Genomic DNA, 27035 nt, shown 5'->3' with positions numbered 1-27035 from the left:
TGTTTTCCCTAGAAGAATGGTGGCCATGGTATACTCTGCTGAGTAAAAAAATATTATAAATGAAAGGCTCTTCAGAAACATTAACTATGGCAGCCATTGCTGTCCCATTAAGTCAAGGTACCCAGGTGGAATGGCACCGACCAGTAGTCCAAGATGGAGACAGAACGCAGTCCTTTAATGTTGTTGGTATCTCCATCTCTGAGGTCACAGGATTATAATGCTTTCCTTAGCATGAATTCAATCTGGGAAAATTTTAATCTCTGTGCAATATCCAGTGAGCTCTCACCATTCTGAGGAGAAAAAGAAACTTCAGTTATTTATTTCCAATAGAATAAAATGTCGATGCAAATGTAAACAGATTAGACTGAGCCTCAGGCTTGGCAAGGCCTTTAAAGGTCGTTCAGTTTTAAAAGGAGTGGCCTAGCTTCTTTCTTCCTTAGAATGGTTAATTTTGGCATTATTCACATGAAAGTAGGTTGATTTCCTTCAACACAAGACCTGGACTAGAAGATTATGCTGCTAGGGGGAACTTCAGACTCAGGTTTGCAGATCCTTACCTTGTCCTTTATCATGGGGTTTGCACCGGCTTCCAGGAGCAGTGGGATGAGAGTCTGGTTTTTCATTTTGCAGGCATAATGTAATGCAGTGCAGCCATACTGAAACACAAAGGGCCAACATCACAGCCCATCAACCAGGCTTTCCACAAACTTCAGCACCTGTTTCTTTAGCAACTATTCACATTTGGTAATGTGCGACTAAGCAGAACAGCTTGCAAACCATCTTGTACTGAAAAGTTTTTCTCCTCTCCCTCCAGATGTACATGAGTATCCTATATGCCATCGATATCTTCCCTCCTCATTTTCCATTACAAATTATAGAATGTAACTATGATAACATATAAGATATATTTATAATAACATATGATGCTTAATTATACCAACATTTCTTTGTGGAATTTCATATACCTGGGCAAGCACTACCCTGATAATTTTACCATCTTTTCCCTTAGAGAGTTACCCCATGGACTTTCTTGTAAATACTATCCTTTATGGTTTTCAATCAAAATCCTCAGTCAGAAGAAGGTAGCTGCTCATATCACTACAGAATGTGTATAAGATCCTAGAAGTCTGATGTACAAGTCCACACTTAGTTTGCTATAGTTCATATTTTGTACTATAAATTAGCAGTCATACTCTGTTGGTACCAATTTAAAACACAAATCACAAGTTAAAAATATTTTATAATGGGGGAATTTGTGTTCAAAATTTGTCTTTCAAAAAGTAGCCAAGAAACCATAGTTTTGGTAAGAGAAAACAATATCCTCAACTGTTAAAACCAATAGAATTAATTCTGGACCTTATTCCCTGGAAATTCTTCTAAGATTATAGGAAATTATGTTACAATCATTTATTTTTATCAAGTGATGGCATGATGAAAGGAAGAAGGACTCTGGAATTTTCCATGTGAAATAAAGTGAGTCTAATTAGCTAAAAATATAAAATACTGCCTTAGTACTAGGAATATGCTTCAGCAATAGAGTGCTTGCTACCATGCAGAAAGCCCTGGATTCAATCCCCAGCACCACAAAAACAAACAAACAAAATAAAACCTACATTTTTTTGAGTTAGAACTTGGATCACATGTTTGGTGGAAAAAGATGGTGCCTATGTGCATACACATGACACGTGTGTGCTTAGGAATATAATATCTCTGTCTAGAGATAGATAAAGACATAAATAACTAGAAAAATATCTGGAGAGAAATTTTGACCACAGGCACAAATTTTAAATCTTTTGCATTCAAATGAAAAGATCAACAAAAACCTTCAAAAACCTCCAACATAACCTTTAATAATCTCCTATTTTAATAAATTTCAAAGCTGTTTAGGAGAATAGGATGCATAATACTAGTCTATACAAATTAATTTTTTAAATTCTATTTGAAATAAAAGACATAGATTACATCAATTTATTGTCCTGTGCTCTCTCATGCAAGCTTGCACTCTCTTTCCCACACAAAAATTATTTCCATTTAAGCCTTCTTCAAATTTAACAAAAACTAAAATAATGCAAAGAATTAATAGAAACAGGGATAAAGACATATTTTTTCTCATAGAACAATGGTAATACACAGAGACTGTCAAAAATAGAATACTAGTTTTCTGTAATCAAATTTCAACTTGCTTTTCTTAATATAACACTAAAAACCCTAAAATTTTATCCAATTAATTTAAGCAAATAAAACACCATACAAAAAAATGTTTGATCCACTATTAGCATTTAAGGGAGGAAGGTGAGTACAGAGGTGCAAGGATAAAAAGTCAAAACAAAACCTTACACATCCTTATGGGAAGAAGTCAGCGGATGCTGCTGGAGACAAATGTTATTGCAGCTCATAACATCACTTGGATTTTCTTTGATCTTTGCCCTTCTTGAACTTTAATTTATAAAAGAGGCCTCTCTTAAAGGCTCTTGGCTGAAGAAGCAGCTGTTAACAAGCAGTGAGCACTTACTAGGTAATAAATTTATAATTGGCCACCCACCTAAGTAAAAAGTGGCAGGCCTATTCACACAGTGGCATTCTGACTCCCGCTTAAGCACTGAGGTTGCTGGTGTTATCAAAGTCTTCCTTATCTTTATTTCTTACCAATGTCAAAACCAGTTCTTTTAAAGATGTTCTGCAATCAGTAAAGATTCTGCACTCATGAGTTTAGTGGAAGAATATAAATAACCTCAAAGTTGCATGACTGGCAGTGAGTAAAAAGAAAACTAAATGAACATTATTTTGGAATGGCTAAAAATATAAACTTACACAGTCTTTAGCATCAACTTGGACGCCAGCATTAAGGAGCATTCGCACAAGAACCTCATTCTGCTTTGTCTTTGATACCTGTTGTAACAGTAAGTGCAAGAGAAGTGGTTTGACAAACATTTTCTTCATCTTGTGTCTGAGACTATTGTAATCAATTGGCTTCATCTGAATCTCAACACTCCTAAACATCTCTCATCTTAAAATCCTTGAAGACATATCAGGTTGTGCTCTTGGAAGGGCAATCTCAGCACCCAGGCACTTGTTTGAAATGCACATTCTCAACCCTCACCCAGACCTACTATCTCCTGCTGAGGATGGGATCAGTTTTCTATATTTTCCTTCCTGATTCATAGCTCTTCGTAACTTCTCATCGTTCTGAAGACAAATCTAAGCTATTCAACATGATCCCTCTAGGGCTTGCTGCTCTAATCCTCTCTCACAGGAGATACCTCCTGGATCACCCTGTGTTAGCTACACTAGCTTGTTGTTAAGTCTTCCATTCCCACCAGGCTCCCTCCGGCATTATTGCACAGATGTTCCTTCTACCTGGAAGCTTCCTACCTCCCGTTTTTTGCTTTGCAACTTCATCCTTCATATCTCAGCCCATGTTCCTCTTCCTCCAGGAACTTAGAGCCTCTATTTTCCTTGCTGCTTCCCAGTGTCAGACTTCCTGGACTTAACTGATCAGATGAAGAAATCCTTTTCTTCTAGGCCCTCGACACCCATCACTTCTCTGTATCACCTGTTTCATGGCGATTTCTCTTGTGTTTGTCATTTGATTCATCACTCCCCACCATCCTCTAATGCTCACGAGGTCAACAGCTATGTCTGTTTAGTTCATCATGGTATCACTAATCCTTGTACAGTGTCTGGTTCAGAACAGATCCATGAAAATACAGGTTGAATGATAGAACCAATGAGTGAAACCAACAAAGTTCCTCAGAAACTCACTTTTCCTTTTTGGTCCCTCAAGGTTCTGACCACCTGACAGAGCCTTCCCACTACAGAGGTTCACCTGAGAAAGCAGAGCTCTCTCTACACATAAGGCATCAGCCCTTTGTCATCTGGAGCTATATCCTGTTGTCTTCTCTTCTCCTTCTTCCTTCCTGTGTCACCTGCTCAACTGCCTTTTTTTCTCCTACCTTTCTTTGAAGTGACTCGATCCTTTCTGATCCTTTCCCCTATACTTGCCTCTCACATCACTTATTCCTTAAGCATCACAAATTGACAATGTCAGGCTCCATTAATAAATAGTGCATGTGTGCAATTGAAGCCAGGCTGTTTGTTGCAATCTATATTTTTGCTTAGGCCTCTCCAGCTTCTAAACATTGGACCATCTTAAAAAGCAGAGCTATGTGTCAACAAATTCCAAATGGGCCTTGCCCGTAGTTGTGATGTTTTTCTTCAGAACCTCTGAAAAAGTCAACAAATTACTCCTGACCCCAAATGACAAATATTCCAATGATGTGTGCTGAATACACAGTGAATTCTCAAAATATTTTTAAGGATATAAGCAGATAATTTATTAGTGAATTAAAATTTTCCCTCTCCCATAAATTAAAAGATCAAAACCAACATTTTTGTATTTAACTACAGTTCCTCAAATTCTGCAACATTCAATACCTAAAGAGATAATAACACTTTCAACTGACTGAATTTATAGTGGAACTTTTTTTAAAAGGGAAAACTGAGGTTTGACATCAATTAGCTACAGAAAGGGGGGAAAGGTGGTTATTTAATTGGAATAAATGATGTATCTTTTGAGTCAGCTCTCAAAGGGGGAACTGGCTACAAGAGAAGCAGGGGTGGGGTTTGGGGGTGGAGAATCAGTGCACAGCTGTCACCATATTTGAAGGTAAAACAAAAACCCTTAAACTCCATCTTCTTCTCATAATATGAATACATTCCTACACCAACTATATATTCCCATTTAAACATGATTCAATATATCAAGGTGAAAGATGGGCTTCAAATTCCCCATAAATATCTTCTGTGTTTGTCGGCTCCCTGGTGCAAATCCCTTAGGATCTGTTTTCTATCTCATCACCAGGATGGGTCCTTAAATGTCAGTAATTAATAAAGAGATGTGCAAAAATATAAATTCCACTGAGAGAGAAAGAGAGTAGCAGGAATAGGATTTTTTTCCTAAATTTTCAGAATTTTGTAGTTCCTTCAGATAAAAAATAAAACTAAGTCAAGATTAAATTATTTTTATAGATAAATCTTTCACAGACTATTTTACCATTGGTCTACTGTTTTTGCTACCTTCTCTCACTTTACATAGTCAGCATTGCATGAATATTGGAAATGGTTTTCGTAGAATACGCTTGGTATTCTACAAAACTCACAGTGGTTCAACTTAGGATTTTTCAACTTTATGATGGGCATTCAGAGGAAACCACACTTTGAATTCTGAATCTTGATCTTTTCCTGGGCTGGTGATATGCACATGATGCCCTCTGATGATGCTGAGCAGTAACAGCAAGGTACAGCCGCCACTCAGCCACACGGTCACAGGGGTCCAAGGACCCGTACTCTACAGAGTACGGTGTGGTTAAAATGTGATATTTGGTAGGTGAGGTATATTAAATGTATTTTCTGCTTATAATGTTTTTATCTTTGAGAGGTTTATTGGGATGTAACATCATCAAACGTCAAGGAGCACATGTACAAACCAATAGCTTATTTTGTTATTATTTCTTTACAATATCTTACTGGCCTAGCAAAACTTGCATATCATGCATAGTTCTCCTAGTCATTTTTCCTGTACCCTAATAAGTGTACTCACCATGAGAAAATACCCAATAAGCAGGACAGGCATCAAGAGGACAATGAGCAGATAATCAAAGAAGGTAAATCTTTTCTTCACAGCATAATGCAAACAGGTTCTCTCTTTCTACAATTAAGAAAAGAACTCTTCATTTCACTTTTCATATTTGCATATTACTACATCAAAAAGTTCATGCTTTATATTTTTATGGTACTCAGGGTATTTCTTTCTGTAGGGCTTGTCTGATTAACAAACTTGGATTTCCACTGACCAGAATATTGAACAGTCCAATCTAAAGGAAAGACAAAGATCAACAACAATCAACAGAGGTGAAGATGCGTTTTAGAAATCATTGAAGTCTAGATTTTCACATTAATTTTAGTTTTTGAGGGACAAATATATTGAGATACAAATATAGCACTGAACTTAGTATGTAATGCAATAGTTATCCTTAATCAACTATGGTGGACAATTGTTCATTTAATGATATGTTTACAGGAAAATCTTAACCTCATTTAAATTTTTCCGTGTTCCCTCATGAACACAGACAGTGGTACAAGAATGCACATACCTTAATTATTTGAATATATCAAGATTCATCAGGTGGTGGACTTAAGCTTTGAGGGGTGGTATATAGAATGTGAACTCTCAGGAGCTCATAATCAAAGGTGGCCAGAAAGATGTGCAAGTAAGTATAATGCGAAAAAGCTATGGTATAATTGGAACACTATTCAAATCAATAAAAGGAAAGGGAATGTAAGAGAGAAAAGAGAAGTGAGTTTCTACTTGGAGGTAGCTCTATTCTTAAATAAAAACTCTTGTTTTCCTAATTATTAAGGTATACATGCTACCTGTAAACATTCTGGAGAGTAGAGAAGGTTAGAATGATACAATTCAGAATTATCCATTATCAAGTAGTACAGAGTTAATTCTTGACATTATGCTATATTCTCTCAAGGTCATTGTCAATTCCATACACATAGAATTTTAAAACATAGAATCATATTGCATATTCAAAATCATATCTTGCTTCTTTCCAGTTTAGAGATGCACATTAAGAATATGTACATTTTCCATGCCCATTAATATTTTTAAGTACATGTTTGCAAGGATTGCCTGGCTGCTTAGGTTTTTATTAGCATGTCATATGTAGATATATTAGTGGAGCTCATTTTGACAGATTTATAAATTCATAAGATATTATTTACTCCATTTCAATCCACAATACTTCCTCATTTCCTCTCTTCCTCCCTTCCTCCGATCTCTTGCCTCTACTCTATTGGTCTTCCTTCTACATATTTATTTTTTTATTGGTGTGTTATAGTCATAGATAAAAGTGGAATTCATTGGGATATATTCATATATGCACACAGCATAATTAGTTCAACCTCATTCCCCAGTTCTTTCCTTTGCCCTCTTCTCCTCCATCCTCCTTGGCCTGCAACCTCTGCTCTACTGATCTCCCTTCTATTTTCACAAGATCCCCCCCCCATTTTTTGTCTTTTTTCCCCCCATCTAACTTTCACATCAGAGAAAACATTCAGCCTTTAAGTCTGGTTTATTTCTGAGTCTGGCATATTTCACTTAACATGAGACTCTCCAGTGCCATCAAATGATACAATTTCATTCTTAGTTAGAACTCCATTATATAGATCACATTTTATTTATCCACTCATCTATTGATGGGTACCTAGCCTGATTCCATAATTTGGTACTGTGAATTGCTCTGCTGTAAACATTGATGTATCTGTATCACTATAGTATGCTGATTTGAGTTCTTTTGGATAACTACTGAGGAATGGGATAGTTGGGTCCTGTAGTGGTAATATTCCTAATCTTTTGAGGAATCTTCATACTGCTTTCCAAAATGGTTATACTAATTTATAGTCCCACCAACAATGGCTGAGAGTACCTTTCCCCTGTATCCTCACCAGCAATTGTTATTTGTATTCTTGATGAATGCCGTTCCAATAGGAGTGAGATGAAATAGCAATGCAGTTTTGATTTGCATTTCTTTGATTGCAAAGAATGCTGAACATGTTTTTATATATTTGTATATATTTTATATACATATTTTTATAAATATATTTTTATATATTTGTTGACCATTTGTATTTCCTCTATTTATATCTTTTGCCCATTTATCTATTGGGTTATTAGGGTGTTTATTTTGCTTTTTGTTTGTTTGTTTGTTTTTAATTTGTTTGTTTGGTGTTTAGCTATTTGAGTTCTTTATATATCTTAGATATTAATCCCCTATTGGAAGAGGAGCTAAGGACTGCATGGCTTCCTACTGAATGGAGCTTTTTTAATTGACTTAGGCAAACCCTCTATCTATCGGACATTTCAAGTTTTTTAATCTCTTATTTTTATAAATAACATTGCCTGGATATCCTCATTCACAAATCTTTGTCAACAATTCTAATTCATCTTTTGCATAAGTTTCCAATGACTCCTTAGCATGAAAGGTATTGTGTACTGCCAAATTGTGTTCCAGTAAGATAATAATAATTTAAACTTTCTCCCTGGTCAACATTTGATTTTCTTTTTAAATCCTGATTAATTTGCAGACCAAAAAAAGTATCATTATGTTTTAATTTAATTCAATCTGTTTTCCATAGAACCAATGTTTTCTATAGGCATCTGCTTCTCAATCACTAAGATCTTTGTTTAGTACTTCTGAAAATAATTTATCAACAGATTTAAGAAATGTAAAAGTACTGGTTTAAATTATTAATGTACAAAGACTAAATATTTGGGGAAAATAAAAAATATTAAACACTAAAACACCATTAGAAACATTTTAAAAAGTAGAAATTACAAACCAAAACTCTTCTGATAAAATGTCTATTAGTTTAAACTATGCCATGAAGTTCTTTTCATACTTATGATACCAGCAGACCCCAGCAGGCTGGCTGAGGTTCTTCTTTACAGAGCAGAGGTAAGGGTGCTCCCTCAGCCCACCCTGAGCTGTCACATATCTCCCTCCCTCAGCTTCCCCGTGAGCACACTTCTTTGAAAGAGGACAGAAACTCACAGAATCTGACTTTGGGTGGAACTGCTCAAAACAGTTTTATATACCTGGTCCTTCAACTGTGTTCTAGGGACATCCTGTCCCACACTGTACTAAGCTGCCTATCAGACAGAGCATAGTCATGACTTGCTTTTAAACTAGCCCAGAACTGGAAGTGTAACTCCATCTTAGAGCACTTGCCTAGCCCTGCATTGGATACCCAGAACCTAAAAAAAAAGAAAGAAAAATTAAAAATTAAAAAGAACACCCAAGCCAAAAAAAGAAAAAAGAAAAGAAAAAATGGTAAACACAAGTAAGAAACTCTTGTACTGATCAATTTTCTGATAACACATTGTTACTTTCTCCCAATAAGCTAGCTTTTAAATTGATATGGAAGGGGCAAGTGGGTCCCTACAAGCTGCTTTTCTCATTGAATGCACATGAGATGATTCAGGACATTGATAATTATTGCAAAAAATGACTGTAGATATTTATTTAGTCTAATTTAGATGTTGCCTTTAGTACACGATGATGCTAGATGTTCAGAAGAAGTTCTAAAAGGATCCTGACAGTAAAACACACATGCTGCTCTTCCTTGGTCCTGAAGACCCCAAGGTAGCTAGCATTGGAGCTAAGCACATTTTCTGTGTGATCTCAAGTAGCTTCAAGTCACTTCATGAGCTTATTCTCCTTAGCAAATTTCTCAATAGTATTCTTTCATTCTATAAGAACACTATAGTGTCTTTTGGAGAACAGGGCATTAACATAGTAGGTAATAATCTAACTAATAAAATAACATCACAAAATAAATATTTCTTTTCCAAAAAATTTTTCAATTACTTCTATAAGAGTGAACAAGAGGAGAAAAGAGAAAAGACGGGGAGGGGAAATGGAGGATGGGGAAGAAGAGAAGAAGAAAGGAAAAAGCCCTCTCCAGACAACTGAGTGAGCCATTCTCTTTCTCTTCAGAAGTACAAAGGCATAATTAATCACAAAATATACTTGCTGGTTGAGCTACATTTTATTTTGCTTTTTAGCTGAATAAAATGTCCTTGGTATGTGTCAGTCTGTCTAAAGTAAGGCAAAAAAGAATTGTTAATAAGGAGCTATAAGCAATGAAAAAATTACATTCACAAGACATCGACTAGAAGAGACAGCAAGGGTGACAATTATTCTTCCCACCATATGACTCAGCCTCACCTGGTTTTTGAGGTTGACATTAGCATTCCTTTTTAAGAGGAAGGAAACAATTTTCACGTGCCCTCGTCTGCAAGCACAAATGAGGGGGGTGTCTCCATTGAAGCCATCTTGAATGTTGACATTGCAGTTGTCTTCTCTTACCCAACGCCACACTTGACCCAAGTCATTCTGATAGGCCGCCTGGCAGATGGGCTGAGTGGAAAAACAGAGGAACTGTTCTTGATACATTAGCATAATTAACCCCCCACACAAATATCATCATGCAACCACTTAAATTTGCAGTGTTTTCAAATTGTAATATATTGTCAAATAGATTAGTTTTTTTGTTTGTTTGTTTGTCTCAGCTGAGCCTCTTTTTAAGTTAGAACATGCATAAGCTCCCACAAGGAACCTCTTCCATTTTCCTAAATTGCTTGTCACATGGAGCTAGACAAACAGGGAACAAAGGACTGAATAAATAAATGAAATACTGCAAATCCAACTCGGTAAGGAAATTGTATATGGTGGTCGTGAGTAAATGGTCCTGCAGAAAAGGAGGATCTTGCTAAAGCTGAAGTAGGCACAGTGGAGGAAGGAGTTGAGGGAGCACTAAGAAAAAGAACAAGAAAAAAATAAATAAAACATATAAATTTAAATATTAAAAAAAAGAATCACCTGGCTCTGAACTCAAGGAAAACAGAGCAGTTAAAAAGACAAATAATATAAAATAATATAAAAATAATATTAAATAATATAAAAATACCAGTTTCTACGGTTAGCTACAACTGATTAGAGGCTGTTCCTGAAAAGCATGATGAAGAGCTCTGCACAGCACTACAGGCAGCAAGTCCTTAGCTAGCCTCATCCTGCCAGCTTTCCCCTCTGCTCCAGCCCTTCCGGACTTCTGTTCTTCAAATAACCCATGTTTCACCCCTTCCCTGTGGGCCTCTTCCCTGCCTGCTCTCCCTGCCTCAAACACTCCCCCAGCCTTCACCTAACCCCTAACTCAACCCTAAAGTCATAAAATTTTCATTGTATCCAAGAAGTCTTTCCTGACTCCTAGCACCTGCTATTCCTCCTTCACAACTTCTGACATAGCTGTACCTCTTCTCTCACTTATTTACAATCCTATGTTTTAGAATAACATACATCAGAGAGTTTTGAGGCAGCACTGCATTGAAACTTAAGCTGTTAACCTGTGGGGACCAGAGCTATGACCATTCCATTCACCACGGTATCCCCAGTATTCAGTACAGCATGGGGCATGCAGTAGGCAAAGAAAATATTTTTAGACTGGTTTTATGGAGAAATTCTTTTGTTTAAAAAAAAAGACAATAAAATCAGTTTTTTGTTTTTATACAATGTATCTGTCACAGGGATAATGCTCAATTTATGGAAAGAATTACTGCTTATCAAGTCAGTCTTTGTTTTACTAACCTCTGTTGTATACTAGTTAAAGGTGCTAGGGAAAAAATAGTATAAACCATGTTATTCTTACATGTGGAATTCATCCAGCAGGAAAACAGGATGCATACAGACACACACAGTAAATAATGTAGTTTTGAGGGTTTGGGGCTTTTGCTTTATTTTATATTTTTGCCAAATAGATATATATGTGTATATGTTGCTGGATAATGAACCCAGAGACTCATGTGTACCTAGTATGTGCTCTACCACTGAGCTACACCTCCAATCCCTAAGAAAACAATTTTGAAGCATAGTTGAGTATATAAGACCTGCAGAAGTTAAAAGAGATCAGTGACAAACTTGAATGGATCTATTTGCCAAGCAACTCAGTTTCTTTTTTTTTTAATTATTGTTCAAAACATTACAATGCTCTTGACATATGCAACTCAGTTTCTAACATAGCCAAAATACTTATTACTTTACATTTTACTTTATATATTATTATATTTATGTATTACTTTCTATGTGTATTATATAAAATAATTTATATGTATATTATATAAAACATTACTTTATATAAACACATACATATGCATATATGTGTGTGTATGTGTGTGTGTGTGTGTGTGTGTGTGTGTGTGTGTATATATATATATTTTTTTTTTTTAAACAGTGCTTGGGGTAGAAACCAGGGCCTCACAAATGCTAGGCAAGCAAGCATGCTACCACTGAGTGACACCCCCAGCCCTATAATAAACTTTTAAACCTAAAGGCCTACTCATGAAAGAAAAAAAAATAAAGGAAAATCAACTCATAACAATTATGAGACAAACTTCTGTACCCCAAAATGCAATAAGTATGACACATGGGTTGAAAATTTTTACAGAAATTCTCAATTATACAAATCGCCTGTTCTATTACCCAAAGTCTTCCCTTTTGAAGGCTTGTCTTCAAATAACATTCAGGTGGGCACTTCAGTGTCTCAGTACTGTCTGACTGACAGAGACAGGACTGGAACAATTGAAAGATTGTGTATTGGTACTGGGAAAACAGAATGTAATTGTGGCTCTGTTACTAACTCCCTGAGTAACCATGGGTAATTCTTTTCCTTCAGTGTATCTTAGTGCCCATGGACATGAAATAAAATAACAAGGCAAAAATTCCTTTGATTTTTCACATTCTATGACTTCAGAGACTTGAATCACAATCCATACATCTCCCATATCACTGCTGGAGTCTAAGGTTATCCTGACACAAATAGTGCTTCAAAACTTCCAATGAATTTTTATGGTCTTGATAGCAATGCCCAGTCATTTGGATTTTAATAACAAATAAAACAAAACTAAATGCAACAAGATGATGTAAAGTTATCAATTCTTAATTTTGCCAATTAAATGCCTTAGAACTAATAATATCATTTCACAAAAATATTTTAATATAAACATAAAAATAGGGCTGGGTATATAACTCAGTGGTAAAGTGCTTGCCTAGAATGAACAAGGCACTAGCTTCAATGCCCAGCATGGCAGAAAAAAATATGAATAAATAGAACAAGGATGTTTTAACAAAATACACAGAGATAATATAATTATGGGAAGAGTCAGTCCTTTATATTGAGTAAATTCATCTGTACAGAAAAATTCATTTCATTGTCCTTTTGTTATTGTTGACACAGAGTCTCACTGTGTTGCCAAGGCTGGTCTTAAACTTGTGAACTCAAGTGATCATCCCACTTCAGCTTTCTGAGATGGTTGGGCCGCATACATGTAGCATCACCCTTGACTGTCTCTTTTTAAAATTTTCATCATAAACCAGTGAAAATTTAATTAGTAGTAATTACTAATAGTTACTTATTAGAAAACTGAAGATCTACCATGAAAAGCATGTGGCCTTGCAGTTATTTATTTATGCAAATTTGTAAACATTTTATGTATTAATTTGACTTTTCATTTTTTCTTTAAAAATGTATAGTTTTGCTAACACTTGGTTCACATCCCCATGGGAACTAAATAACCAGTATTTAAGGGTTTTCTTGTTCACTTTGGTCATCTGTGTAGCCTACCTGGCCTACAACCTCCAAGATCAAGACTTCTTTCTTTGGACTCATTGAAATCTTTACTAGAATTAACTAAAAAGAGAAAGAAGGAAAGGTGGAGAGCTATCCTGAGAGAATCACCAGGTGCTTTGAAGTTTTTATCAATCCCACTTAAGCACTATTACTTAAAATGTTAACCTTTTATGTTTAATCTTTCCTGGCCTTCCTATATTCTAAAAACAAAGTTTCTGTTTTTGAAAAGTTAAGTGTTGCCGGCTGAGGCTAGCTCAGTGATAGAACACTTGCTTAGCTTATACAAGGCCCCGGGTTCAATATCCAGCACCAATAACTAACTAAATAAATAAATAAATAAAGTATCTTCCTGGATCATTGAAACATGCAAGTAAGTTGACAGGAATTGCACCAACAGCAAGATTCTATGCTGTTATGAACTCTCAATTTCCAGCAGGGGGCAGCTCAATGTTAGAAAACCATTGACAACAGACAGGAAGTTCAACATACTGGTGGCCTAGGAGTAGTAAGTTCAAGTTTTGTACTGCACAGTAGGGTGCCTATAGTTTACAATAATTTGTCATATATTCTACAAACAACTACAAGAGAGGAGTTCAAAGGTTCAGCACAAAGAAATGATAAATGTTGAAGGTGCTGGAAATGCTGTTCTCAAATAGATACACATGATTACTTAAAATCTCATGTCTTTCCAACTACGTCACCTACCACTCCCTTATCCACGGCCTTGATGCAAGTAAGTAAAGATATGTGTGCTTTCTATGGTTTGACTATGTCCCCCAGAGTTCATATGGTGGAAGTTTTATCCACAATGTGATGGTATTGCGTGGTAGGACCTAAAGGGAGGTATTGAATCATGGGGACACTGCCCTCATGAATGGCTTATGCATTATCTCAGGAATGGGTTTGTTATCACAGGAGTGGGTTCCTTGTAAAAGGATACATTTGTGTCCCTCTTGTTCTCTCTTTGCCCTTCCACCTTGGAATGATGCATCAAGAATGTCTTCACCAGATGCCAGCCTCAATCTTGGACACCCCAGCCTTAGAACAATGAGCCAACATATTCCTATTCATTATAAATTACCCAGTACATGATAGTCTGTCATAGCAGCTGGACTAAGACAGTGTTATTAACAGCAATATCTACAATTAGATGGAATGGATTCAAACTAAAAAGCTTCTTCTATGCAAAAGAAACAATCAGTGAGGTGAATAGAGAGCCTACATTTTGGGAACAAATTTTTACCATATGCACATCAGATAGAGCACTAATCTCTAGGATATACAAAGAACTCAAAAATCTTAACACCAAAAAAATAAATAACTCTATCAATAAATGGGTCAGGAAACTGAACAGACACTTCTCAGAAGATAATATACAATGAATCAACAAATATATGAAAAAATGTTCAACATCTCTAGAAATTAGAGAAATGCAAATCAAAACTACTATAAGATTTCATCTCACTACAGTCAAAATGGAAACTATTAAGAATACAAACAACAATAAGTGTTAGAAAGGATGTGGGGGAAAAGGCACACTCATACATTGCTGGTGGGACTGCAAATTGGTGCAGCCAATGTGGAAAGCATTATGGAGATTCCTGGTAAAACAGAGAAAAGAACCACCATTTGACCCAGCTATCCCACTCCTCAGTCTATGCCTAAAGGACTTAAAAACAGCATACTACAAGGACACAGTCACATCAATATTTATAGCAGCACAATTCCCAATAGCTAAACTGTGGAAACAACCTTGATGCCCTTCAGTAGATGAATGGATAAAGAAAATGTGGTATATACACACAATGGAATATTACTCAGCATTATAAGAGAATAAAATCATGGCATTTGCAAGTAAATGGATGCAGTTGGAGAATATAATGCTAAGTGAAGTAAGCAAATCCCAAAAGACCAAATGCCAAAATGTTTTCTCTGATATAAGAATGCTGATTCATAGGATAGGGGGAGCATGGAAGGAATAGACGTACTCTAGATATGGCAAAGGGGAGAGAGGGGAAGGGAGGGGGAATGAGGGTAGGAAAGGTAGTGGAATAAGATGGACATCATTACTCTAAGTATATATATGAAGACACAAGTGGTGTGATTCTACATTATGTACAACCAGAGATATGAAAAAATTATGCTATATATGTGTAATATAAATTGAAATGCATTCTGCTGTCATATATAACAACTTAGAATAAATTTTACAAAAAAGAAATTAAATTTTCTGTGACCCAATCTGAAATCAACAACTTAACAGCTGTGTTATTTGGAACACTTACCTAAACACTTTGTCCCAAATCTCCTTATCATTCCTTCTTTATTAGGTCACGGAAGGAATTAAATTTGATTGTGCAGATAAAGCACTTAGCTCAGGTCTGGTTTATATTAAACCCTCAATTAGAGTTAGCAACTCTTATAATTATTAAAACAGAAGAAGCCAGTGAAGATGGGCAGGGATGGTTGTAAAGCAGTAGATAACTACTCAGTGAAGAAATACTGGGATGGAGAACAAAAATGGAGTCATTGGCCTTACTACCTAGAAGGACAAATCCGATCCAAGGCCAAAGCAAGGGAGCATGGATAGATATATGAGGTAGAAATAATTTTTTTTGCCAAATTTTTTTTTGCCAAAAAGTCAAAGGATTGGTCTTCATGATATATGTTAATACATATTTATTATAAATGAATAAATTGGCAGATATAGCTAGACAAAGAGCATTGAGTTTAGATGAATATTTAATGACATAGGAGATGTGTTTGGAACAAGAACACGAGACTCTTGAACATAATGGGCAAGATTTGGGACAGTCATAATTAAAAGTATGAATAAAAATATGAAATGGTTTTAAGCATCAGGTTGTAGAAACACACTGAGAAGCTACAGCTGGCTGGTTTTACATTGCTTTTCTGTGACTTGCTTCAGCAAACCTGTGGCTGAGGAAGGGTGGAGTGAAGGGGCAAAGGGTAAAGACTAGGAAACACGTCTGTCAGCCAGGGAAGTGAGAGGACAATGGGTTTCCATGAGATTCAGACTGAGTGAGCCCCATGTTGGCCAGATGGAGACAAACTGACTTGACAAAAAAGAAACAAACAAATAGAAAAACACAGGGATTAGAGCAGAGTGGAATATGGGATCTAAGTAGGAAAAGTGACCAGTTAAAATGCGAAGATGGATAAAGTCCCTCCTTTCTCCTGTAGGGACAACAGCCAAGAGCCCACATAAGCAGAGGTGCCAGAGACAGAGGGCAAGAAACATTTCTGGTCACTGTGCTGCCTGCTTGGCCACCTCCCTTCTCTCAAAGGCCGTGGCTTTCAAACTCCAGAACATGGCCATCCTCAGGCCACAGATTAAGGAAGGGGTCAGCTTTTTCACTGCTGTGATTAAAAGACCTGACCAGCACAATTGTAGGGAAGAAAAGTTTATTTGAGGGCTTGTGGTTTCAGAGGTCTTCGTCCATAGAAGGCAGGCTCCATTCCTCAGCGCTCAAGTGAGGCAGAGCAGCATGGCAGGAGAGTGTGGCAGAGGGAAGCAGTCACATGATGATCAGGATGCAGAGGGAGAGAAAGAGCTCCACTTGCCAGATATACCCCAGAGACATGCTCCCAATTCCCACCTCCTCCAGCCACACCCTACCACTTCAGTTACCACCCAGTTAATCCCTATCAGGGGATTAATTCACTGATTGGCTTCAGACTGCCACAACCCAATCATTTCTCCTCTGAACCTTCTTGCATTGTCTCACACATGAGCTTTGGGGGAACACCTCATATTCATACCATACCAGGTACTGTGTGCCAGAGGATCTCCCGAAACTCAGGCCTTTAGCATCTCTCCAGAGGCCACTTCTTGTGGGAGAACCTCAAAGCCAACACAAAAATTGGTGATGTGGCAAAATCTTTTGATTCTAGATCATGTGATCACATGCTGAATGATGTCATGGCTAGATACCAGGAGCAGTCAGCACTGGCTACTAGATTATGTTCAGAGGACATTAGTACAGGCAGAGGCCCTGGATCTAATGATGAGTATGAGCATTCCATTTGAAACACTTAAAGATTGTCTCAGCCATCATTGGATCTCTATTAAGGGCAGTGTATATAACCTGGACTTCAACCCACCTCTTATGCATGGAATTGATGACATTTCTCATGAATCATTCATCAGGAAGATGTTAAATCTGAAGTGATTGACCATGGTCTAAGACTGTATAAAGACTTGGCAAAGCCAGTCACTGAACTATACACACACACACTGGATTTCAAATGGTGTAAGACCTGAACTCTAGCTGTTCTTTTTTGGGGGGACAGGGGGGAGGGGCGGGGGGATGGCCATGTTGTTTCTATGGTAGGCTAATCATAATCATTTATCCTGGTAGGACTGAAGATGTCTTCTTCCAGGGATCCATGCTCCACAGTATCCTTCCTTTTTGACACATTTTTTTTTACTGTATTTTCTTACATTTGTTTTCCATCTTCCTAGGCTATTAAATACTACAGATATGTATTGCCTTTATTCCTCTTAAATTCCTCTTGGTATGCATATGCATCGAGAGATGAGAGACTATATTAAATCTCTTCAATGCACTAAGACCTGAGCCATGTAGAGAGTTTTTAAACTGTTGGTCCAACTCTCATGGGCTTGCACTTCTACTCTTACTGTGAAAAAATTTGATTCCCAAGAGTTTGGGGGAAGCCTTTAAAAATATTGGGAAGCCTAATGTTCACCTAAATGTTACAAGCTTGTATCTTAGGTATAAATTAATGGATAATTCAAAAGAGGAAAGTGTGCACTTTTTCAAAGCAGAAAGAAATCTTAAAACTTCTTTCTTTAGTTCCCTGTGTGCTTAGCAGATGATCCAATGTAATGGCTGCCTTTTGAATTTGGGGGAGAGGTATAAGAAATGGCCTGATCCCTGATGCATACTCTACTCCTCCATCCTCCTCTCTCTAAACGCATCTTCCTCTCTCTCTCTCTCTCTCTCTCTAAACAAATGAAGTCAGTATCAGGTCACTGGGTCCCAACAGTATTCCTACTACTGGGATTGTCTGGCTGTTGAGGGTCCTTTGCTAGATGACACCAATAAGAGAGAAACTTTTCAATGGTTACTGAAATATGGTGCTCGTTTCATGTTCAATGTCCTTAAAAATCTACTTCTTCAACAAACTTGCTACTTTTCCCTTAAATTATTCTGTAAAAATTAAAGTTATCTTAAAAATAGTTTGACACAAGTAAAACTAATGGAACTTCTTTTCTTGGGTTTCCTTCTAATGCCATGCATGCAGTTCCTTCACATTAAAGTAAATAAAACAAGTTTGGATGACCTCTAAGATTCTGATCTGACTTCACAAGTTCTGTGATTCTGCCCAGCTCTTAATTGAGTTTGCTTTCCACTTATTTGGACATTGAAAATGTTGCTGTGTTTATCCTCCAACACAGAGGCTGATTTATGATAGATATCATTTATTGAAGGTCTACTGGGTGAAACGTAGTTTTAGGACCTTTACTAACATTTCAACTAATCTTTCTAGCATCATATGAGATAGACATGGCCCCTCTTTTATAAACAAAGAAATTAACTTATACTAAGATGTGAAGCATCTTGTGTGGGCTCCTGTCACCAATGAACACTGCAGGTAGGATTCAAGTACAGGTTTTCCAGACTGAGAAGCATGAGATTTTCCCTGAATGTTAGATATCTGTGTCTTACTCCAAACAACCCAGGACACTGACACTGCTGAGTTCTGCTTGTGGCCTCCTGTCAAGAATAGCAAAGTTCACTAAAGTGACTGTGTGAAACTGTTCCTATTTCCACCCTTTGTTTAAGCAAAGGAAGCTACTGGAGGAGAGTGTGAGCCTTTGTTCCTCCTCCCAAAGTCCTTGTCTATAAATAGAAGGGACTTGGCCCAGGATAATCTGTGGAGGAGCCGATCTCATTGAGCCATCCTTAACCATAGTGCCTGCCCATAGGCCTGGGCTTCTTGGAGATATTCAAAACCTACTCCCTTTTCTACCTTGAGATCAAAGCAAATCATTCCCTGGCTCATACCTGCAAGCAGATCTTGATAATAAACTAATCCTTGGGAAAGTGATAGCAGGGAATGAAACAGTAGTCAAGCATCTAACAAAGGACAACTCTTGACTATTGTACTGTTGCCCTATATATATTATGCATTTTCATGGTTCTGAATGCCGGATTCCCACTTTGTCCCACCATCTGATTGTCATGCAACAATTGTGTCCATAGTCAAGGGAGATCTGCTTCTTGTCTTGTCTTCTTTCCCCAAGGATCTCTCCTGTGCCACTTTCCTGCAGCCAAGCTCAAGTTAACTCCAGTGTCACCCGGGTCATATCCCTGTGTTTGGTAGGGAAGGGGAAAGAATGACTAGCCTTTAGTGAGAGAGAACTCTTAGAGATCCTGCTGTGTTTTTTCCTGCAACTCAAAATGCTGAGATGGGTAGAAAGATGCCTAGAGCAGATCCATAAATAAGGTCTTTATAAATTTTAGTTCATCACAACCTGATTTTATTTTATTTGATAGTTTTTGCCTGCCGGGGATCTTTGTTTAAATCATAAAGACCATATATTTTCAAACGTGTTAAGGTATAGTCACTCTAGGTAGTTCTCCCATACTAAGTGCATTAAACACATTGCCTAATTAAATCTTCAAGAATTACCCAGTATAACAGTGTAATAATATTATTTCAATTATCTGGTCTTTTTATGTTATAAAACTAAAAAACTCCTGTTTATTTAAACATTTGCTTTCTTTCATATACCTCTAGGGATTCATCAGGATATTCCAAAGAGCCTTTTTAATACCTCTCCCTGGTTAGTGTTCCCCGTCCTCATGACTAGGTGAAACAATATATTTGCTCCTGGAATGTTTGCTTCGATCCTTTGGTCATGAGACTAGAAATGGCAATCAGTGTGTTATGGTGGCAGCTGCACACTGGGTATACAAAGGGCATGTGACTCATGTATAGGCTTCTGGATTATGGAATCTCACCAGGCGTTCATGTACACCTCATGAATTTCATTTATTTACCTTTAATATAACAGGCAGTGCCTTTTCTTGCTGCAGATGATTTGTCAGGCAGGAAATAAAGAAGGTCTCCTATTCACAGTATGAGTGGCTTTCTCTATCCTCCTACGGTTTTATTAACTCTCTGGTTTATTTGGTGAAGGCCCCAATAATGGAGACTTAAATATGAGAATGTGGTCTGGTCATAGTTATCAATCCTTTCTATATCTAACTGACCCAGTCTGGTTAAATGTTGGGAAACCATGGAGCTATATTTCAACTATGAACAAAAATTCTGCTTCCTGCATCTATGGAAATGCATTAAAATTAAGAATTGTCATAAGTGTCATACCTTATCTTTCTTGTAGAAATCTGCACAATTCTTGCCAGAATAAATATCATTATCTATATGCTTCAGGATATTTCTTAATTTGATGGGGGTAGGGTATGAAAGAAACAGGGTAAAACATTTCCAAAAGAACAAAGATGGAATGCAGATGAATTCCTTCCTCTGGTAACAATTAGTTCATTCTAGGACAGTGTCATTTGCTAAATAAAAGATTTCCTGTTTGAAACTTCAAAGGAACAACCCACCCTGGAGATGCTCCCTGGGGAACAAACTACTCTGTATTTAATTTAGAGAATAATAAAGGGGAAAAAAATTAAAATTCTGCCTTTATGTAAGCTCCAAGGAATAATGGGGCTTAAGAGATTTTCTACTTCTATGGGAATCTATACTACAGATTTTTACATATTCCTGTTTTTAAGATGAACAGATCTCAGGGGGAAATTGTTGAATTACAACCTTTCACTGTGATCCCTCTCAAGTTCAAGTCTGTTTTCTAACCCAGGGACCACCTGTCGTTCTGGTTTATTGTTCTGTGAAATTACAGGGTGTGTTTGCCTTTAGTCAGAGTGCTTTACCTCGGTGTGACAGGTGTTGGCCATCTTTGAGACAGAGCAGGGAAGGCCCTGACTGCACCCACCAAGGTTTCCTGCCTAAAGCAAGCCGCTTTCAAAAAAAATGTTTCCACCGATGACCAAGTTCAGGAGATGCTGACTCCTCCCGCAAGCTTTCCCTCGACCTCGCACAAGCAATAAATAGGCTTGAACTTGACCCATATATGACCTCACTGGGCTGGCGGTATAAAACACCTCCACCTCGTTAGCAAGCGAAATGCTGAAGGACCTAACCACAGTTGGCCGTGTGCAAACCTCGGCTCTGAAAGCAAAGAACTGACAAGATGGGTGCAGCCGTCCTCAGGTTTGCAGAAGCCGATGGCGCCTGTACAAGCCCGCCCTCTTTTTGGCGGTATAAGCTTTGCTCCGCCCGTCTGTTTCGAGCAGTTTGGGGACCCTAGCTCAAGTTCTCCCTTGCTTGAACCCAATAAAGCCTCCCTCAAATGACATCGCTTTGTCCCTTCATGATTTCTATCTTGAATTAAGCAAAAGAACTCTAAAATGAGCCTCTAATACTCAGAGCTGGAAGTTGATAACACTGAAACCAGTAACATCAAAAAGAGCTGCACTTTGCTTTTTCATTTCTATCAGGAATTGAGAAAAAGAACCCTGTGATGACTGATAACCTCTTGATTTGGGTGTGTGCACTTAAAAGTACCTAATCCTGTGATCTGTTTTCTATTTCATATTCTGTTTATTATCATTTCGGTTATCTTGCTTGAAGATTGATACTTTTCAATTTGATAGAAATAAAAGTTTTTTTCTGCTTGGAAAAAAAAAAAAAGGTTATGATGAGAGATGTCAATTTGTCCAGGGATGAGAAGTCAAGAATAATAGCTGTATGGAAAGGGAATGTGAGCTTATTTGGAGACAGAGGTTGAAAAGGGGAAGGCTTGTGAATATTAAGGTCATAAAGAATGACGTCAGGAGATAGAAGGAAAGGGCAAAGCGTGCTTCAGAAAGGTGGAAGGGGATCTTGGAGGGTGGTTGACAGAAGCTGGAAGGTAGAGAAAGAGTTACCAGCAACAATAGATGTCGAAGAAATCAAGAAATTGAACCATAGTCCAAAAAAAAATGGTTATGGTGGGCATAGAGTAAAGGGAAATGACCACAATGAGGGAGGCCATGACAACACCTGGCCAAGACCATCTATCAGTAAAAACGCTGAGGAAATAGACTAGTGGGTGAGGAAGAGGCTGAAGAGCAGGAGTTTTTACCTAGCATGCAAGAGTTTTCGTGGGCTAACCTGTGAATGTGGCTCCTACCAGCTGTGCTCTGCCCAACCTTGGAACCAACACAGAATTAATACACCGCACTCACAATTTGATTTTTCTCTTCAACCTCATCTATACTCTCCCTCTGCCTCACAGCATTCCAGTTCTTCCGTGTTCACTTCTGTCCTCGGGTGTTGTACTTACTTGGGAGATACATTGCTGGCTTTCTGCTAGGTCAGATTAGGTATCAGCTCAGGTGTCACCTCCTCAGAGACGTTTTTCCTGACCATTCAATCTAAAGTGATCATCCCAAATGAAGGGAGACCCTCATTGTTACACAAAATTACATATAAGAGGTTGTGAGGGGAATGGGAAAATAAACAAGGAGAGAAATGAATTACAGTAGATGGGGTAGAGAGAGAAGATGGGAGGGAAGGGGAGGGGGGATAGTAGAGGATAGGAAAGGTAGCAGAATACAACAGTTACTAATAGGGCATTATGTAAAATTGTGGATGTGTAACCGACGTGATTCTGCAATCTGCATTTGGGGTAAAAATTGGGAGTTCATAACCCACTTGAATCTAATGTACGAAATATGATATGTCAAGAGCTTTGTAATGTTGTGAACAACCAATAAAAAAAATAAAAATAAAATAAAGTGATCATCCCCCAGTCCAAGGCACTCCCTATCACATCATCTTGTTAAATTGCACTGATCATTAATGAAATTGGGAATATTCCTCATTTCCTAGAGGGGGAGGTGTCCATGATGTTTTTTCTGGTTTTCTCGATGGGCCAACGGTGCACAAACTATTGCCTTTGTATATGATCTTACAGGTCTGATCAGGCCAGTCTCCTCACTCCTACCATTAGACTACTTGCTTGCAACTATTTTCTGTCTTTCAAACTATGCTATCTGGCCCAGCTCATCTTCAAGAATTCTCTTTAATCTCACCTACTAACAGAAAGTAGGTAGTATATAGAACCTCAAGTATCTCATTGGACTTTTTCCAGTGGTTTAAGTTTAATCTACCTAACGGGATTACAACTATCCTAAAGTTAGACTTCTGTAGGGGTGAGCATGAATATGAATAAAAATTATTTATTATTGGTGCACAAATCCACCTGACCTGGCTGAGAACTGAGGTTAGAGAAGGGTTGAGGTTTTTAAAGTAATATATCATGTTGTTGGTGTTTTTCTCTCTGATTATCAACCATGGCTAAGTGAAGGGCATTTTAAGACATCACCCAGGCCTTACAACTAACCAATTAAATCAGAATTTGTAGGAATAAGGTGAAGTCATTGGTGGTATTTGAAAGTTCCCTGGGTAATTCTGATGCATAGTGAGGATTGAGAATCTCTGCAAAGGTAAAAGAAATAAGGCCCCATAAAGGAAGTAAAGCTATAACATAACATTGAAACTCTTAAAATCATATTAACTAAGGAGCATTCAAAAATCTGGAAACTTGAAATTTTAGGAACAACTTTTTGTGCCTTTATTCTAACCATATGTTTCCATTTCACTTTTCCAGGCACTAAAATTTAAGAAATGTCTATGGTAGCATAAGCCACACAGCATGTTCACAATTACCTGTATGTCATTTAACATGATCATATTTTAACTTGCTCCAAGTCTAAAAGAAATAAATAAAATCTGGGAAAATATTTGATTTTATTTTAATCATCTAGAAATACCTGAACTGCTTATACCAGTATGGACATCTCTGAAAGTAAAGCTTTCCCCCAAATTTTGCCTGAGCCTCAGAGGAAATCTGTTTTTAGTGATATCAATTAGCCAGAAAAGGGTATGGACATTGGCGCTAGAATTAGTTGGATTATTTTGATGTCACAAATGAGTTCTGGTTATTACTTTGAAGTCTATTTAAAATAATTTTGGCCACAAAAGCATGAAAACCGAGCTGTTGTAAATTAGGAATTGCCTATATTCAAGAATTTCTCCCAAGGGTGATTGATTGGGATAATTTTGTGTCTGGCTTTATGATTAGGTAAATTCTTTGGAGAGAAACAAATATTTTAGTTTTCACATTCTTATAACTTCTACATAGTCCACTCTTTTATTTTCTACAAGGTAGATACATGTTTATTAAACTGACATTTAAAACAGTGAAGGTATCAATATACCTTCATCAATAGCAGCTACCATACTAGAAATCATAAAAATCATAATAGCTATGACCTAACAAACCAGAAAAAAAAACTTAAAATTATAATACTCGATAATTTAAAATTATAATACTTGATAATGCTTATAAAAGAATAGATACATAGAGAAAAATAAGACCTGTTAGGTGCAGGACAGGCTGAGTAAGCTGTCTGCAGGGCATGCCAAATAAACTTAGCTGCAGGATGACCTGACCACTCAAACCCTCTGTCTGGCTCTTTATCAACTATTTGCTTCAAGCCCAAACACCCAAGCCCCAAGGCCGAACACTTAACCCCCCTTGTGCCAACAAGGCAGCTTGCAGATCCAGAGACCTCATTAGATTTGGGCTATAAAAACTCCCTCCTGCAGGGCCCCTCTCTCTCTTGCTCTCTCTTTTGCTTTCTCTGTCTTTCTCGGGCTTCCTCTTGCGTTCGCTTCCTCTCTCTCTCTCTCTCTCTCTCTCTCTCTCTCTCTCTCTCTCTTTCTCTTTCCCTCTTTTCTCCTCTGTTGCACTGCTGCAATAAAGCTCTCTTGGTCGCTCTGAGTGTTGTGGTCACTTTTCTTTCAAGACCCACCTTAGATCTTAGGTGAGATTTAAGCAAAGATCTGTGATGTTTTAAGTGGACAGAGTCAAGTAGCTCTCAGGGAAGAGAAACCTCCCAAAGAGAACTTAATTGTCAGGATCTTGACATAGGACCTGGATCGCATTTCCCTAGAACTACAAAAGAGGTCAATGTGGCTGCAAGGGCAAGGAGAGTGGTAGGACATTGAAAACGCTTTGGGGACCAAAGAACACAGGCCTTGTAGATCATGGTAAAGACTTTGAATCTTATTCTGTTTGATGAGAACCTCAGTTGAGTTTTGACAAGATCTGCTTTAAGTTTAGAGATTCAGTTTTGAGACTTCCCAGTTAATAAGTATGTGAACCATTTTGCTGCAGTATCTTCTGAATTCCCAAATAGTAAATACTTCCCACTCATCTCTTTTTCAGAGGTTTCCAAGAAAAGGAGTTTCTAAACTTGATAGCTTTAAGATGAGGGGAGCTAGGCACTAACAAGTATTCATACTACTAAGTAAACAATACAGACTTTTAATTAAAATAATTATAATTTGGACAGACTCTATGAAACCTTTATTTTAAAAGTAAAAAATTTCTGTGACACCTTACTTAATGCATCTCAAATAATCTTGTCATTTTAAAAGCCAAATGGAATTTCTTCAGTTGGTAAAAGAAAACTTCAATTTATTTAGTTGAAAATGATTATTCTAATATACATATGCAAACAGCTATGAAATGAAGTTTATCTTGTAAAATGTAAAATAAAGTGATTTCCTCCTTCTTAATGGGCAAGATTTGGGGGAGTTATTCTTCTTGCTTTCCTCCTTGAAATTGGTGGGGCTGGAATTTGAAAACTAGGCTTTCTGACGTCAGAGGCCAGCTTTTTAACTATTGTACATTCCTGCTTGAGGCTCTTAGAGACAGAAGTGAAATTTCTGGAACACAAACCATTGTGTCCTGTCCTGTCCTGTCCTGTCCTTTTATTATAGGACTTAAGAAACTTAAGTTTCTCCTTATTACCACATTTGGTTAACCAATTAGTTAACCTCATATGTAGAAGTTGAATATTACTAAGTTTTCATTTTCAGAATTAAAAAAAAATCTACTGAAAATTTGACTGAAAATTTTTATGTTTATTGAGTGTTACAAGGTCAAAAGATGTTTGAGGGAGTTTTTCCTATAATATTTCCTTACTTCTCTTGCAGAACCAAACCTTTCTATAATGATCTGGGGATCCTTGGCTGTCTCCGTATTCTCTCTACCTGAACCCATCTGTTTCTATGGCTTTACATATATATGCATATAACTCCAAAATGATGACCTCTTACCCAGCCTCTCCTTGGAGCTCCATTCCTGTATCCATGCTACATCCCCATCAGGGAAGTAATAAGTCCAAATAGAACTCTGAAACTCACTAGTCCCTCTGACCCTCTCTTTAGCACCACCATCACCTGGCTAGTCTAGGACAGAATCCTGGGTATCAACTTTAGTTAATAACTTTCATTCATTCTGCATCTCCAAACCAGCCAAAAATTTGTCCACAGTCTACTACACGGATCTTTACCATCACCACCACCATCACACCACACCGACTACCACAACAGCTTCCTTTCAGGTTCCCATACCTCCTCTCGCATCCTGTCAATTTATTCCCCCACTGCTGACAGCTAGTGCTTTGTGAACATTAACAGGATCGTGTTATTCCCTTTCTTAAAATCCTTTTATTGCTTTCCATTCCGTTTAGAATTAAGTCAAAATCATCCATCATGGCCCTCAAGACCTGAATGATCTGTCCCTGAAGACCTCTATAACTTCAGATCCTAGCACTCTCAAGGCTTCTGGAAACCAGGATTTCCTGCTA

General features: G+C 37.5%; 1 protein-coding gene across 1 annotated transcript in view; it reads right to left on the bottom strand.

Moving 5' to 3' along the window:
* Window positions 1-212: 212 nt before the first annotated feature.
* Window positions 213-27035, bottom strand: part of Ankrd22 (ankyrin repeat domain 22) — a 55471-nt gene continuing 28648 nt past the window's right edge. The window contains exons 2-6 of the mRNA XM_077799099.1: window positions 9795-9986; window positions 5600-5707; window positions 2812-2889; window positions 558-656; window positions 213-290 (exon numbers count right to left, since the gene is read on the bottom strand). Coding sequence (XP_077655225.1) covers window positions 213-290; window positions 558-656; window positions 2812-2889; window positions 5600-5707; window positions 9795-9986 — 555 coding nt within the window. The remainder of the gene's footprint in view (window positions 291-557; window positions 657-2811; window positions 2890-5599; window positions 5708-9794; window positions 9987-27035) is intronic.

The sequence above is a fragment of the Urocitellus parryii genome, chromosome 5, assembly GCF_045843805.1.
Source record: "Urocitellus parryii isolate mUroPar1 chromosome 5, mUroPar1.hap1, whole genome shotgun sequence".
In the NCBI taxonomy this organism is placed as follows: domain Eukaryota; kingdom Metazoa; phylum Chordata; class Mammalia; order Rodentia; family Sciuridae; genus Urocitellus; species Urocitellus parryii.
Note: the sequence above shows the minus strand (reverse complement) of the source record. Positions and strands in the feature narration are given on the sequence as shown.